Raw genomic sequence first — 16,965 nt, forward strand, 5'->3', positions numbered from 1 at the left:
GCACTCATTCCCATCTTCTTCTAGTCTACTGACAGGCATTGCTCTCTCTCTATATATATCTCCTTCACATCAGCTTTCCATTCTTTGTTAGGTTTTTCTCAACATATAAACATACTGTTATTTGTCCTATATTAAAATTGTTCTCCTGACTCTAATTTTCCAGTTGCCTCATTTCTTTCCTGTCCCTTACAGCAAAATTGTGCAAAAGATTTCTCTATAGTCATTGCCTCTGATTTCTCTTCTTCCCACTTTCTTGAAAGCCCTTCAATCAGAGCATAACCCTCACTTCTCCACTAAAACCACTGGTGAGGACAGCCAAGGATCTCCCTGTAGCTAAACTTAATACGCATTTTACTCAACAGCATTGGACACAGTTGGTCAGATCCTCCTCTACTGTCTTCACTTGGATTTCAGGACGCTACACTCTCCTGGTTTTCCTTTCCTTTCTGACTTGACATTTCCACTGAAAAATCAAATTGCTATCTCAAACTTAACATGAGCTAAAGTGAGCTCATTGATCTTCTCCTGTAAAGTCTGTTTTCCCAGCTTTCTTCCCCATTTCAGTAAATGACAACTCAGTTCTTCAAGTTCTTCAGTCAAAAACTATGGAGTCATCCTTGAGTTTTCCTCTCACGTCCCACATCCAATTCATCAGCAGACCCTGTCACGTCTACCTTCAGAATACATCTAAAATCTAGTCACATATCACCACAGGCACTGCTTCCACCCTTCCCTGAGGCACTACCATATTTTGCCCGGATTACTGTAATAGTCACCTAACTGGGCTCCTTGTTTCTGCTCTTGACCTTTAATGTCTATTCTTCACACACATCCTGAGCAATCTGTTAAAACTTAAGTCAGATCATGTCACTGCTCTGCTTTAAAATCCCTCATGGTTCCCCCACCCCCTACTCAGAGTTAAAATCAAGGTCATTCCCATCTGTACCTCCCTCTACTCTACCCTCATCTCTTGCTACTCTCTTCCTCGTTCCTTTCCAGCCTTCTTGATGCTGTCAAACAAGCCAAGGTTCCTCTAACCTCAGTAACTTTGCATTTGCTTTTGCCTCTTTCTGGACTGTTTCTCCCACATGTATCTACATTGTTTATTTCCTCACCTCCTTCAAGCATTTGCTCAAATCACTTTCTCAGTGAATGTCACCTTCTGTATTTAAAATCTTAAGGCCTCTTTCCTGATGCTTCTTATCCCTCTGTTCTGCCGTATTGTCCTCCTTAGTATTCCTCACCACTTGTCCTGCTATATGTTCCTTTCAGTATCCCCAATGCCCAGAGGAGTAATCTGGCTCATAGCGGGCATTCAAGAAATATTTGTTGAATGAGTAAATGAATGCAAGACCTCCGCTACTTTCCAATTCAAGTCATTTCATGTTTCTAGGCACTGTGCTGGGCACTGTAGAAGATATAAAGGTGATGAAGCACAGTTCTTGACCTCCAGAACTTACTTCCTATTGGCAGGTTCTGGAGTTACATGGTCTTAGGTTAGACTTCTACCTTTGTTGCCAACCAGCAATGTGGCCTGAAATAATATTTCACCTTTCTGAGCCTTGCTTTCCTCATCTGTGACCTGAAGATAACAACAAGCAAAGTCATTGATTTTGCAGATGAGTGGGTGGAATGATCAGGAATGATCTGAGATCATTTTTGCAAAATGTCTAACACTTTATAGGACACTTAAAAAATGGGACCTATTATTATTCTCCTTCTGGCTTCTTTCCCCAGAATGTTTTAAACTCAACTTCCTTTTCCCTGCTCCTGGGTCCTTTTATGAGGGCCAATTGCAGAAAAGTGACTGACTGATCAGCAGGACAGACTTAGGACAAGGCTGGTCACTTATTTATTCGTATTGTCATCCTTTCAACAACCCTTGAGTCAACTGTGCTGCTGGGCACTGGCAGCGAACCGACAAAGCACACGTCCTTGAGGTTTACCTGAGCAGGGGCTTTGGATAAAATGCACCGATCCTCAGGAGCATGAAGCAGGAGGAAGGTTGCCAGTACAGGAGCCAGACGGAGAATGAACCATTTCAAAGAACATTCCTGAGGAGAAGCCATGCAGAGAAGATGGCAGCCCGCAAAGAACTCTCTTCCCCTCCCACCTCCCACCCCAGCTCCAAAAACACAGGAACAAAAAAGGGTGGGGGCTGCTAATCAGCCCGTCAGCCCTCAGGCTAAAGAGTGGGAGGGAAACAGTTTGGTCAGGGCCACTGAGGGTGTGAAGGCCACACTAGCTTTCAGAAGCAGAGAGCGGCTTGGCTGTTAGGAGCCCGCTGCCAACCCCGCCTCCATCAGGCTGGCCCCCACTCTTTGTACGCCTGGCACTGCTGTGTCCCAGGGAAGCTCTGTCACTCTGATTTTATTCTCTCTCACAGTGTGGCTGGCTTCTAGTAGGTGTAATATCCTCGCACGGGGTTGGGGACACAAAAAGAATTTAATTTCTCTTGAGCTTGATGGCTTACTGCTGCTAAAATGTCTCAAGGAAGAATGAGTTAGTTGTGGGAAGCGGCAAGTAGCTAGGAAAGTGAGGCCAGGAATAAAAGTTTGCATCTGGCTGTGACAAGCAGGCCCCCGCCCATCAGAACGGAGCGATTCTCTGGAGAACCAGAGTACGTCCGAAAACAGCCAGAGAGTGAACCAGAGCGCAGTGGAGCAAAAGGGCAAAATGGCTTGGTGGCCTTACAATCTTAGACTCAGACACATCTGAGCACAGGGCCCAGCTCTGCCACTTGCTTTATGACTCTGAGCAAGTTATTCATGTTTTCAGAATTTTGTTTCATCCACCAGATGGGAGTAATAGTCCCACCTCACACTGATGTTTTAAGACTTAAATGAGATCATGTATAGAAACTGCCTGATACCCAGTAAGCCGTCCATCTAGTTTCCCTCCCTTCTTGACCTGTGCAAGAATTCCCACTTTATAAACAGATGGCAAAAACAGCAATTGCCCATGACAGTGCCTAGCGTGTTGTTTTCCCTCCCTTCTTGACCTGTGCAAGAATTCCCACTTTATAAACAGATGGCAAAAACAGCAATTGCCCAGTTAGTTCCCATGCGAAAGTGGCAGTTTCTGGGAAAAAATGGGCCTGCACCATGACAGTGCCTAGCGTATTGTTCCAGAGCTCAGAGAGTTGCCAACATGCCTCATAGCATTTGTTTATCTGGTTTGGGCATAGTAAACCCCTTTCTACCCATCGCACATTCAGTAGCAGCTACTCTGAGCCTGGTCTGTGCTCATGAAGATCTTACTCTCTCCTAACTCAAATACAACTCTGAGAGTGGCACACAGTCACTTTTTTTTTTTTTTTGCATACTGTACTTGAGGTTCTTGGAGCGAGTGACAGGGAGCTGTATGTTAGCACTGGGACCTGGAACAGACACGGGAGCAGGAGCACTGGCCTGGGAGTCAGAAGATCAGGCTTCTGGTTTAACCCTGCTATTAGGTGGCTGGGGCAAGTCACTGAACTTTCAGAGCCTCAGTGACAGGAGGGGGTCTGGGCTCTTCTGATGTGAATGACCTTTGTTTCTGGGCTTATTCTATGCCATCTTGTTCCCCTGAATAGGGTCATGAATGGTTGGACATGTGTTCAATCATTGTTTTCTAAGTTCTCATAATAGTTTGTCAGTCCTTTTCCTCTACTCACCACTATTGATCCTGTATTGGAATTATTTCAATACCTGAGTCTCTTGAAGGTATAGACCTGCGTGTATGTCACAGGTGTGTTCCCCAAGGTGTTTCTTGTACCTAGGAGGCTCAATACACATATATTGACTGAATAGATCCTACAATAATTGAAGACAGCCAAGTGTACAACGAGAAACCCCACATCCATTAAAATACCTATCAGGAAACTGTCATAGGTGGTGTGGGGGATACTTAGATGAAATAGGATATTTCACTACCTTGCCAGAACTCTAGATCTAGTTGAGGAACTAAGGATATATTTATCATGAACAACTATGTATTAATAAGAGGGCAGCTGATAAAAGTGTCACAGGACATGAACCAATGTGAAAAAGTACAGAAATTCAGGTACAGGAGATCATACCAGGCTTCCTGGAGGAGGTGACATCTGGGCTGGACCTTAAAGGATAGCTAGAATTTTAACAGGTAGAGAAGGAAGCAGTTTATGAGATATGCGTGGAGGCTTGACCAGGAAAGAACATGGAGATCAGTGTGGACAGAGGGTAGAGGTACACATGGGGAATAATAGGAGAAAAGACTAGAATGATCTCCGAGCTTGAAGTAGCTACAAATCTAGGTTGGAGTGGGGTTATGGGAGGGCTGTGAATCCCAGAGGACTCAAGGAGTACACAGGATGATCCACTAGAGTGTGGGAACACTGCAAATTAGAACTTCTATTCACATTGATTTTTATCTCATCTTTCTTCTATTTTCTAATTTCTTCTCTTGTGTATGTTTTGTAGTGTATAATAGAGGGGCCCAGTGGTACATGTATATAATTTCCAAGTAAAGGTAAATGGGAATGCATGCTCAAAAATGTTATAGAGGGGCATATGATTTTAAAACTGATCTCACCTCTCCCGTGGGCTATTAGAAGGCATGGAAAGTTTTTGAGTAGGGAAGCAATCTGTTCAGAATTGTGCTTTGGGAAGATCAATCTGGCAAGGATGGATAAGATGGGAGGACTGACAGATGGGGGTGGAGGCAAATTGAGAAGTATTGCAGTGGTCCAGGTAGGAGGCACGGAACAGAAGTCTGAAACCAGGGAACGTTGGGCCTCCATAGCCTTCTAGTCTGGGTGGAGGCAGCTGGGCAGTGGACACAAAGAAAAGACCTGGAGGTGACAGATGTGGCAAAAGAACAGTGAATAGAAGGAAGAGACAAGACCTAGTCTCAGATGACTGGGAGATCAAAACGGAGCCTGGTATTGCCAGCGTTAGCAGAAATTGCAGGGTCAGGAAGAAGAACTGCTTGAGGGAGGGAGCTAATAGAAGTTGAGAACTTGAGATCTTCTCATTCAGCACTCACCATCTGCTGAAGAAGAAACTGAGGTTCCCAAAGAGGGAGAAATGGGGTAGAGCTGAGTCCAGTCACAAGGTCTCCAGAATCCCACACTGCTCTTGTTTGATGATCTTACAGCTTTGGTTTTTGAAGAGCATTATATTAGACTTGGTTTAACTAAAATTTCTCTTTTTAAAAATCATTTAGTATAGTCTTTTTTCCAGAAATATTTCATGCTGATAGTTCTCAATTTGATAAAAAGATTAACAGGACACTTTGGGGCTCAAAACTATAGTTGACCCTTGAGTAATGTGGGGTTTAGGATCACCGACCCCCAAAGCAGTCAGAAATCCACATAAAACTTTTGTTGACTCCCTGAAAGCTTAATTACTAATAGACTACTGTTGACTGGAAGCCTTACTTTTAACATAAACAGTTGATTAACACATATTTTGTATGTTATATGTACTGTCTATACTGTACTATATTCTACAGTAAAGGAAGCTAGGGAAAGGAAAATGTCATTAAGGAAATCATAAAGAAGAAAAAATACATTGACGGTACCATACTGTATTTATTGAAAAAATTCCACATGTAAGTAGGCTTGCACAGTTCAAACCCATGTTGTTCAAGGGTCAATTGTACATTGTGAACAGTGCTTGTCAATTTAAATGGTGCAAATGGAAAAGACAATGCAGAAAGAGCCTTTTAAAATAATAAGTGCCATCAGCAAATACATAGTCAAATCAAAGTAGAGAATGAAGAAAACCAGAATTGCACAACACCATAGAAAACAGAAAGTTCAAGAAGAGAGGATGGGATGCTACAGAGAAGCCAAAGATGAGCAAGTCAAAAAAGAGACAACTGAGTTGATGACTTTTGAGAGAGTGGGTTCAGAGGTGATGGGCTAGAATCCAGACCAAATGGGACTAAGGAGGCTAGTGTGGTCTGGCCGGGGAACATAAAAGCGGAAGAAAAGAAGGACAGGCTAGTAACTCAAGTATCCAGCCGTTTCTTTGGAACAATGACCTTGAACATGCTTGCAGGTAGGTAGAGAAGCAGATGCTGGGAGATGCCTTCAGATGGAGGGAGGGTGGAATCAAGGGTCATAGTGGATGGGTTCCACTTGGAAAGTAGGAGGAAAAGATTTTGCTCTTACAGACTGATAAAAAAGAGGAGAATGTGTGAGGAAGAACACTTGGGTGATAAGGCTGTGGAGACAGGGTCAGAAAGAGACACAGAAACTCAGGGGCAGAAAAGACAGATAGAGACAGATGGCTAGTTGTCACAAGAAATATGAATCCACCATTTGCTTAGAGATCCCTTAATCTGCTGAGAGCCTGCATTATCCTCTGTCCAACCAAATCAGGCTCCCTCTGCTCTGTGAAGGACAGCCAGGGGCAAGCAGAAACCACCTTGTGAGCTCCCTCGCAATGAGGTCAGGAGGGCATCACTTGTTTTTAGGGCCAAAACTTTGTATCCCAGACCTGATTGTATATATTTAAGCCAGCTCATTGTTCTGGGAAGGCTCCCAGATTTTCTAGAAGAGACAAGGGGTTAAATGCTATCAACATTTTGGAAGGAGAGCCAAGTAGGCTCCCAAAAAAGGGATTTTATTCTCATGGCTGTTATTATTTACAAAAGCCTGCACAGCAGATCTTAGAGTAGAGCTTCCTCAGTGATTTCCAGGAGCATCTGCTGATTTGATGAAGAATCTGACGCCATCAGAGCACGAGCCAGTGATGACTCACTGCAGACTGTCTTTGTTGAGTGTCTGCTGAGTACAGCAGCCTCTCTGGCATGGTTGCTCCCAGCCCGGGACCAGAAGCCAGGCAGTAGTGGGAGAGATACAGCAGGGAGAGGTTCTAGTTTTTGGCACGTTTCTTGATTCTACCTTCTGTCCTTGGCTTCCTGCTCTTCTCCCAGTGCCTAAAACCTTCACAAGGACATGTTAGGAGAGCAGCTGAGCCAGACACATACCCTCTCCTGTTCTCTTGAGGCTCATCCAGGGAAGATCAGTTATGGAAGTAATAAAGGATGGAGCCTGTTTTCCCCTATTTTCTGAGACCTGAACACTCAGGAATCATATCCCTCACAGCACAAGCAGAAAATAGAGACACCACGGAAGAACCATCTTTCCATCGTGTTTTCCACTACGTCCTTCTTCATCTTCACTAGGATTCCAGGGCACTGACCAAATCCTGCTCATTAGAAACCAGTCTGGCTTGTGGGCCTCGATTCAGGCAGAGTCCTCCTCTGTGGCCTCCACTCCCAGTGCTCGTACCCCATCACCCCCTTTCTACCTAGTTTTGGACACGTCTTGTTACAGAAGCCTCCTGCAAACCCCAACGTGTAACCACCAGTGTCTTCTCTTTCTTGCATCCTGTCCCCAGCTCCCTGTGCCTGCCATTCTCCATCACCTTCTGGCCTTTTCATTCCTGCACCCACCAATCCCCCCACTTCCTTCTGCTTCCCTTTCATTTCTCTCGCCTGCCCTCCCCCCTAGTTTCTCTGTCCTCTTTGTTTCTTCTCAGCCAATTAGCTACGATGTCTTCAAGCTGTTCATGAGGGCATACCTGGAGGTGGACCTTCCCCAGCCACTGAGCACTCACCTCTTCCTGGCCTTCAGCCAGAAGCCCAGACGGGAGACCCCTGACCACCCAACCGAGGGGGCCAGCAATGAGGCCAGTAGCCCAGGTATGTAGACCAGTGTTCCCCAAGATAGGAGGAGATTTTGTAGCTCAGACGCATTTGCCACAGGCACAGCTGCATTTCTAGGGGGTCCTGTGTGCATAATAACTTCCTTATGGGGTGAGAATGGGGACCAGGGGACCAGGACTCCTTTCCCTGCAGGGCCTCACAGGAAGCCCTGTCTCATGGCTCTCTCAGAGGAACAAAGAAGGCCAAAATTCCTGCCCTCAGGATCAAAGGGGAGGTGGGGAGAAGAGGATGCACGAACTAATGTATGGCAGGAGGAAGAGAACCTTCTGCAAAGACTGCAAGAAGCCTTTGGAGGGAGCACCTTCAGGTCATGTACCCAGTCTGGAATGAGCCCAGGAGTGTCAGAAGAAGGGTAAGGTGTGGTCACTGTCTTCTTGAAGCTTGGGCTGTAATGCGGGAGACACAGCCAACCTCAATAAGTCAGCATGAACCCAGCTGACACTCAGAGACACACAACTCAAGTGCTCCAGACCCCATAGGAAAGTCCCCTACCTGTCTTTCTAAGAAGGTAGAGAGCATGGGCTGGTCCTCAAACCTTCTTTCTATTCCCCAGATACCAACATACAGAATGTGGATAATGCCGCCAAAGCAGATGAGGCCTGTGCCCCTGATACAAGTAAGTCTTTATAATACTAGATTTGCAGGGTGGGATGGAGTGGAGAATACCTCATCCGTGGGAGGAGGGGGAAATCTAACCAGCACTTTCTCTCCGTGTCATCGTAGGTCTTTTAAGCAGATCTGTCTGCCTCCGTCTTTGGGGCCTCCACCACTCACATGTGCGGATATTCTGAGGCTTGATGCCCTGAAACAGGGCAGCTCGCTGGCTGTTTGCTTCTGATGGGGCTGCCTGGACAGAAAGGGGAGAAGGGGAGCCTTCTCACGAGAAAGTGTGTGATGGGGGTTTGAGTGAGTGTGTGTGTGTGTGTGTGTGTGTGTGTGTGTGTGTGTGATGCAGAGACAGAGCGTGTAAATGAAGAGGTCACTCTGGGGCTGAGATACAGATGACTGTGTGTGTGGATGGTTGAGTGTGGGTCAGGCAAGAAGGTAAGAGTGTGTTCAGGTGGACGAAGCCATACAGAGCGGCACTACAAGAAATGGGAAAGGAAATCTTTTTAGGAGAGTTATACCATATGGAACTCGGGGTTTACCCACAGAATGAAGAGCACTAAAACTGGTAACCACGTGGGGAAATATAAAGAATATTTTTCTTATTAGTTAAATCTCTTTGAAAGGCAATTAACTATTGAAGCAAAAAAAATGACATTGTGTTGTGCAGTTTATAACATTTGTAGAAGGGAAATGTAGAACGATAGTACAAAGGCCTGGGTGCGAGAATTGGAGGTATTTACATGCACTGGTTTTAGTAAGTCAGGAGGAGGAACAAGGTGACGCAGTTAACATTATTTTCGTCTATTTGCCAGGGACCTGGAGGGATGAGAGAATTTCTCCAAGTGGATACTAGATGTAGTTCTAATCTTTTTTCTAGTCATGGCAAAAAGGGCAACTGGAAGGATTATAGAGTTTTCAGGGTGTAACGGAAGGACTGGTGAGATCAAAAATTTACTGTGGGTGAAAAGCAGAACATAGTTGGGAAAGGAGAGTTGCCTCTGGACCGTAAGCTCAGCAAATTTCAGGTTTCTCACAGAGCTCCCCGAAGCAAGGATTACGAGCATCAGTGCCTTCCTGAAGCCTTCAGGGGCAGCATGAGGGCAAGACTCTACGAAGTATGTCACCCACCTGCCCTTCCCAGCATCTCAGCAGGCATGCTAGGTCCGTGGCCCCTTGCTTAAATGGATTCAAGTTATATGTAAGTCTTCAATCTGATGTGGAATAGCAGAGGCATGTTATGACATAAAGTATTCTCATGATAGGAAGAGAAGGGCGAAGTTGGGAACCTTGAGATTCTAAACTCTGAGCAAGAAAATCAACCATGACAAGCATTTGGACCCAGATTCTTCACCCAGAGATTCTCTTAGCCCAAGTATCTGGAACTTCAAGAGGAACTTGAGAGAAATTATACTACATTCCCTGAGGTTCCAAATTGTCTGGGCAGGACTTGTTTTAGTGGCTGAAGTTTCTGAGGAACCAAGGAAGGACTTATTGGGGATGCTGTTATGACATGATATTTGAGAAAAGGTAGTCGATGATGATAATGGAACCTGGCTTGGTGTATTTGACCACCATGTCTATTTGCAACATTTGTATCATTCTGGGTCTGAGAGCAACTTCCAGAGACTTCCTCCCGGAGAAGTGATTTGTGGTGTACCATTTTCCTTGTGTATGGAGAGTATCAATTTCCTGTGGTCAGATAATAAAAGGGTAATGATCTGACTGCTGGCCCAGGGAGGTATATAGCATTTTTTCATCTTTTTTTGTGACTTGAGATTTAAAGGAGAACATCCTTTTCCTGTTAAGCCACCTTCCATGGATGTCTTAATTAGATGCCTCTGTTTACCAGAAATAGGAATGTAGGTACAGACGGACACCACAGAGAGGGGCCTCTGCCAGTAAGGAAGAGCCAAGTTCTGGTATCACCTTAGATCAGGCCATCTGTTAAAAATCCCAACCTTTCCTGTCACCCAAGCAGAAGCCAGAGGAAACTAGATTCTCATTTGCTATGGCCTATTTAGGCCTATCAGAGCAATCTCCAAGCTGGGATCTGTAACAACCCAGTTCAAGTTATTTATTTCCAGAACCAGGTAGCTGGATCCATAGGTGCAGCAGAAAGGGGTTTTCACTAAGACCAGACATAGACTCAGAGCCTTGAGCAATCTGTCACTGTCAGGATGTCAGCTAGGAAAGCCTGAGTGCACCGTCCCTCAATGCCCAGACTAAATGGGATAAACAATGTGAATTTCAGTCTCCTGGTTTTTATTGAGTTCTTCAGGCTTGAGATGTTTCAGTAACTTGGGATACTGGACTCTCAGGGAAAGTCCTTCAACTTTTCCTGTTTTTCCCAATTATCAAAGTAACATATTTACATTGTAAAAAATTTGAAAAGTACAGAAAAAAAAGAAGGAAACAACAAAATCACCCACACTTTACCAATGCAGTTACGCACGTGCATGCATATATGTCTTCTTGTGGGTTTTTTCTATAAATTTTTTATGGAGTTGGAATCAGACTATCCATGTAATTTTGGAACCAGCTTTGGGTTTCACTTAACATTATACTCACAAACATTTTTCATGTCATTCAAGACTTTTGGTAAACATCAATTTAAATGCAAGTCCCTCTTCACACAGATGAAAAATCTGAGGTTGGATACAGAAGTAAGCCCACTTGGGCAAGATCACACACCATTTAGCACAAACCCAGAGCTAGAATCCCAGTCCTCAGCCTCTAGCTTGGTATTCTTTCCACGATGCAACACTGCCCAACTGGAAGACTACAAGTACTACAGAGACTAAGAGAGAACGTGGAACAGGTCAGGTCTGCCTAAGAACCCTCAACCAGAAGGGTTTATGACATGACATCTAGACAGAGCTTCTGCAGTCTGGAAGAGGGTAGTCTTCCATTACTGATGGTCCCTGATGGATGTACTTAGATGGCCATGGGTTCAGGGTGTTTCACATAAGGGAGCTTGAGGAGGAAAAGCACTAGTAGGACTACGTGTCCCTCAGTCCTTCTACACCCCAGCATTTCCATGACTACACCTCAGTGTAGACTAGAACAGTGGTTCAAGATCCAGTCATAGTTCTGGTAATCCAAGGATCTTTGGAAGATGCTGTAATAATGTTTTAAAACAGCTTTGGAGAAGTATAATTGGCATAAAATGAATTGCACACAGTTAAAGTGTATAATTAATAAGTTTTTACATATGTATACCCCTATAAACCAATACCACGTCAATATAATGAAGATATCTATCATCCCCAAAGTTGCCTTATAATCTCCTTCTCCCACCCTCCCTACCACCACCCCCATCTCTGTACTATCACTGATCTGCTTGCTATTTCTATAGATTAAACTGCATTTTCCATTCTTATACATAGAATCATATACGGTATGTACATTTTTTTGGTGTGGCTTCTGTCACTCAGCATAGTAATTTTAGAATTTATCCATGTTGTTGTGTGTATCAATAATTCACATGTTTAATGCTGATTAGTATCCCAGTATATCGGTAGATATTCCATAATTTGTTTATCCGTTCACCTATTGATGGCCATTTGGGTTGCTTCCAGTTTGGGGCTATCACATATAAAACATGGATATTCCTGTACACATCTTTGTATGGACAGCTTTCATTACCTTTAGGTAAAGATCAAGGAGTAGAATATTTAGGATTATTATGTTCTTGTGATGATTTGACCTCTTCATTATGAAAAGACTCTTTATTCCTGGTAATACTCTTTGCTTTGAAATCTACTTTATTATAATTATATTCATAAGTAATGTAGCCACTCTAAGAGTTATCCAAAGTTATAGTAGTATCTTTCTCCATTCTTTTCATGTATTTGTGTCTTTGTATTTAAACTGACTTTTTTATAGGAGGCATGTGGTTGGTTGGATCTTCTTTTTTTTTTCTCTTTTTTGCCATCTGAATAGACTTTTTTATAACAGTTTTAGGTTCGCTGCAAAATTGAGTGAAGGACACAGTGATTTATCCCATATTCCCCCTGCCCCACTTACATACAGCCTCTCCCACGTTGTGGTAATTTTGTTATAATCAGTGTCCCTACAGTGACACATTATTACCACCCAAAATCCGTAGTTTACATTACAGTTCACCCTTGGTGTTGTATATGCTGTGGGTTTAGACATATATATATAGTGATGTATATCCACCATCATAGCACATAAAGTATTCTGTAACCTTTTGCCATATTATTTTCCTTTTTTTCTTTACTTTTTTTTTTTTTTTTTTTTTTTTTTTTTTTTTTGCTGCTGAAACATTTGAAACTTTTCTTTTTTTTATTATGTTCAGTTAGCCACTGTGTAGTACATCATTAGTTTTTGAGGTAGCGTTCAATGATTCATTAGTTACATATAACACCCAGTGCTCATCACAACACGTGCCATCCTTAAGGTCGTCTTTTTTTTTTTTTTTATCTAAGCTGACAATCTCTGCCTTCTAGTTACAATTTCTTTTAATTAGTTGAATTATGGTTTCATTTTATTTCCTTTTTAATCTTCTTAGCTATAACTCTTTGTTACATTATTTTAGTGACTGTTATAACTATCACAGTCTATGCCGAAGAAGTATTATTCCACTTTGCATGTACTATATGAAATTTACCGCAGTAGGGGCGCCTGGGTGGCTCAGTCGGTTAAATGTCTGCCTTCAGTTCAGGTAACGATCCCAGGATCCTGGGATCGAGCCCCACGTTGGGCTCTCGGCTTGGCGGCAGCCTGCTACTCCCTCTCCCTAGGCCTGCTGCTCCCCCTGCTTGTGCGCTTGCTCTCTCTGTGTCAAATAAATAAATAAATAAAATCTTTAAAAAAGAGAAAAAAATTGACCACAGTTTACCTCCATTTCTTCCACTTAGGCCTTTGTGCTATTGTTATCATACGTTTTACTTCTATGTATATTAAATTATAAACTGTGCAACACATTATTATTTTTGCTTCAGTAGTTAGTTATCTTTTTAGAGATTTAACTAATAAAAATATTTTTTATATTTACCCATGTGGTTACCCGTTTTAGTGCTCTTTATTCTTGTATGTAAATCTAGGTTTCCATATAGCATGATTCTACTAAAAAGATGTTATCATTTCTTGTATTGCAGCTCTATACAGTTTTGTATATCTGAAAAATTCTTTATTTTGCCTTTTCTTCCTGAAGGTATTTTACTGAGTAAAGAATTCTAGGTTGACAAGGGCACCTGGGTGGCTCAGTCAGTTAAGCGTCTGCCTTCAGCTCAGGTCATGATCAGGCCTGGATCCTGGGACTGAGCCCTGAGCGGGGCTCCCTGCTCAGCTGTGAGTCCGCTTCTCCCTCTCCCTCTGCCCCTCCCCTCTGCTCGTTTTTTTTCTCTCTCTCTCTCTCTATTTCTCTGTGTCTCAAATAAATAAATAAAATCTTAAAAGAATTCTAGGTTGACAGATTTTTTTTCCTTTAGTACCTTAAAGACGTTGTTCCACTAGCTTTCAGCCTGTTTTCTTTCCAGTAAGAAAACTACCATCATTCTCATCTTTGTTTCTCTCTACATAAGGTGTCTCTTTTCCTCTGGCTTCTTTTATGATTTTTTCTTTATCACTGATTTTAATCAATTTGATTATAACATTCCTTGGTGTAGTTTTATTCATGTGTCTTGTGTTTGGGGTTCACTGAGCATCTTGGACCTCAGATTCTATAGCTTTTATCAAATATCAACAAATTTGGAAAAATTTCAGCCTTTATTTCTTCAGTTTTTTTCTACTTCTTCCTCTCTTCTTCAGGTATTCCAATTGCATGTCTATTTGAAGTTGTCCCAAAGCTCACCGATATGATATTTATTTTTTTTTTTAGTCTTTTTGGATAGTTTCTATTGCTGTGCTTCAAATTCACTAATGTTTTCTTCTGCAATGTCTAATCCACACTAATCCTATTCAGTGCATTTTTTCATTTCACACACATCATATCTAGACAAATGTTGTGGGCAATTTTTAAAAATATCCTTTATGTCTCTTCTTAATATGTGCAATTTTTCCTTTAGCTTCTTGGACAGATGGAATACACTTGTAATAATTATTTTAAAGTTTTTATCTATTCTATCATCTGTGTCATTTCTGGCTCCATGTCAGTTGCTTTTTCTCATTATTCTTCATATTTTCTTGCTTCTTTGTATACCTGTCAGTTTTTTTAAATGCCAGACATTGAATATTTTACATCATTGGGTATTGGATATTTTTGTATTCTTGTAAAAATTCCTGAACTTTGTTTTGACACACAGTTAGGTTACTTGGAAATAGTTTGACCTTTTTCGGGTCAAGCTTTTAAAGCTTTGTTAGGCAGGACCAGAGAGGCATTTATTAATTTCACCCAACTATCAAAGCAAAACTCTTCTGAGTACTCTACCCATTGCTTCTTGAGTTATTGGGGTTTTCTACCTTGGTTGGTGAGAATAGACATTATTCCTGCATTCGAGGGATTGTTCCCTCCAATAGTGATTCTTTCCCTGGCCTCAGGTAGTCTCCTCACACATCTGTGCTAATTGTTACTCGGCTGAATAATTGAGGGAAACTCTCCACTGATTACTCAGAGGGGACCCTCTGCACATCTCTGGAGTTCTTTCTGTGCAGCTTTCTCCTCTTTGGTGCTCTGCTCTGTGAACTCTAGCCATGTTGGACTCCCCAGACTCCGAACTCTGCCTCCGCAACTCAGAGAGACTTTCCAGATGTTCTTGGGTTCCCCTTCCCTGTGCTGCGGCCTAGAAACTCTTTCCGCTCAGTAAGATGTGGCAATTACAGGGATCATCTCATTTGTTTTTTATCTCTTGGGATCACCATTTGGTGCTACCACATTCAGTGTCCTATGAACCATTGTTTCATATCTTTTGTCCAGTTTTTTAGTTGTTTCAATAGAAGGGTAAATCTGGTACCGTTCTTCCAAAATAGTCAAAATAGAAATCATTGTAATAGTGTTTTACTGGATGGGTAATCTGAGGATGTAACAGTAACTCGAGTACAGTACAAAGGATTTCTCACATTTGTCTTATTATGTTCTTTTTCTAACTTTCCCTTCAGTGATGATTTTAATACTTCTGTTGTATATGTAATTTTATTGTAATTTTTCCATCCCATTATCCTTTTTTTTTTAAGATTTTATTTATTTATTTGACAGAGAGACAGCCAGCGAGAGAGGGAACCCAAGCAGGGGGAGTGGGAGAGGAAGAAGCAGGCTCCCAGCGGAGGAGCCTGATGTGGGGCTCAATCCCAGAACTCTGGGATCATGCCCTGAGCCTAAGGCAGATGCTTAACNGAAGCAGGCTCCCAGCGGAGGAGCCTGATGTGGGGCTCGATCCCAGAACTCTGGGATCATGCCCTGAGCCTAAGGCAGATGCTTAATGACTGCGCTACCCAGGCACCCCTCATTATCCTTATTTTTATCCCATCTTATTATATTTGTATCTCAACTTGTTCACCCCTGAGGCTTTCTGCCCCTACTTAATAGAGGTTATATCTTCTTGCAACCTCCTAGGATCTTGTCCCATAGGAAATTATTTCCAAAGGTCTGGTTTTTGGAAACTTCAGAATGGAACCTCCTTTCCTAGTTCTGCAGCTCTGTTTCATAAGCTCTGTCTTGGTGTCTTCACAGGGCCGCTTGTAGCATACAGAGTGTGTAAGTGAGACAGTGGTCTCAGCCACGGTCCATCTGGATCATGGTTTACTCCCTTCTCAGACCACAACCCAACTCCTAGGACACAGTAGGCTTTCATGTAGCACAGCTCTACTGGCCTGACACAAACTGTTTGCCTTTGCCTGGCACTTTGGCTCTCTGAACAAAAAGTGTACTGGTAGCATTGACTTCCCCAGCAGGCATTACTGTCAGGTCTGTCTCTCTCTCTGCCTATGCCTTCAGCACTCCGTTACTTAGTGATACAGTACCTAAGTGAATTTTCACTGCCAGTCCTCCTCTTACTGTTCCCAGTGTTTTCTGGATGTTAAGAGATCATTTCTGATGGGCATGGATCTAGAGAGACTGGGAGAAGAGAGATAGCCCTTAAAGTGCCTTAAGAAAGTATAATTCACACAGTAAAAAATAGCTGCCCAGTTTTCTCATTAGTAATAACCTCATATTTCTAAATTAGAGGACAGAGAGTATAAGAGACACAGCACTTTCCTACTTAAGGAAGGAAAGCTCCAGAGGGAAAACTTACTCTATTCCTGTGGTATGATAAACTACTTTCTGCATTTTCTTCATCCAATTGATTAGACTTGCAGCTAGTCAAAATTCTTCCTAGTTTCTGGAAACTTGTTGATTGTTGATCCCAGTTTTCTCTTTTGAATATACATCTTTTTATCTATCTTTAAATGTATATGAGAAGAAAATTGTGAAAGGGTGTATTGGCAATACCAATAGTCTAGATTTCGGAATCCTAGCTGAAATTCTACAAACTGAGTGTGTTCCCAGACAATTGGCTAAATGACATTTACCTGTTGGCTATTGATGTTACTAAAAATCATTATCATCTTTTTTGAAGATTCACAGGGTATAGGTGAATTTCTTACAAGGATATAGATTCTTAAAAGGGTCAGAATGGGGTCCATTCAAAGAGTACGGACTCTGCAAACTAGATTTCTAGGGCCACTGACTTCATCATATTTAAGTAACCAACACTT

General features: G+C 42.5%; 1 protein-coding gene across 3 annotated transcripts in view; it reads left to right on the forward strand.

Moving 5' to 3' along the window:
• Window positions 1-16,965, forward strand: part of DGKG (diacylglycerol kinase gamma) — a 193,114-nt gene that overhangs the window by 48,045 nt on the left and 128,104 nt on the right. For all 3 annotated transcript variants that reach the window (XM_002915692.4, XM_034661556.1, XM_019795766.2), the window contains exons 4-5: window positions 7,512-7,674; window positions 8,252-8,314. In XM_002915692.4, coding sequence (XP_002915738.2) covers window positions 7,512-7,674; window positions 8,252-8,314 — 226 coding nt within the window. The remainder of the gene's footprint in view (window positions 1-7,511; window positions 7,675-8,251; window positions 8,315-16,965) is intronic.

Source organism: Ailuropoda melanoleuca, chromosome 1, assembly GCF_002007445.2.
Source record: "Ailuropoda melanoleuca isolate Jingjing chromosome 1, ASM200744v2, whole genome shotgun sequence".
In the NCBI taxonomy this organism is placed as follows: Eukaryota; Metazoa; Chordata; class Mammalia; order Carnivora; family Ursidae; genus Ailuropoda; species Ailuropoda melanoleuca.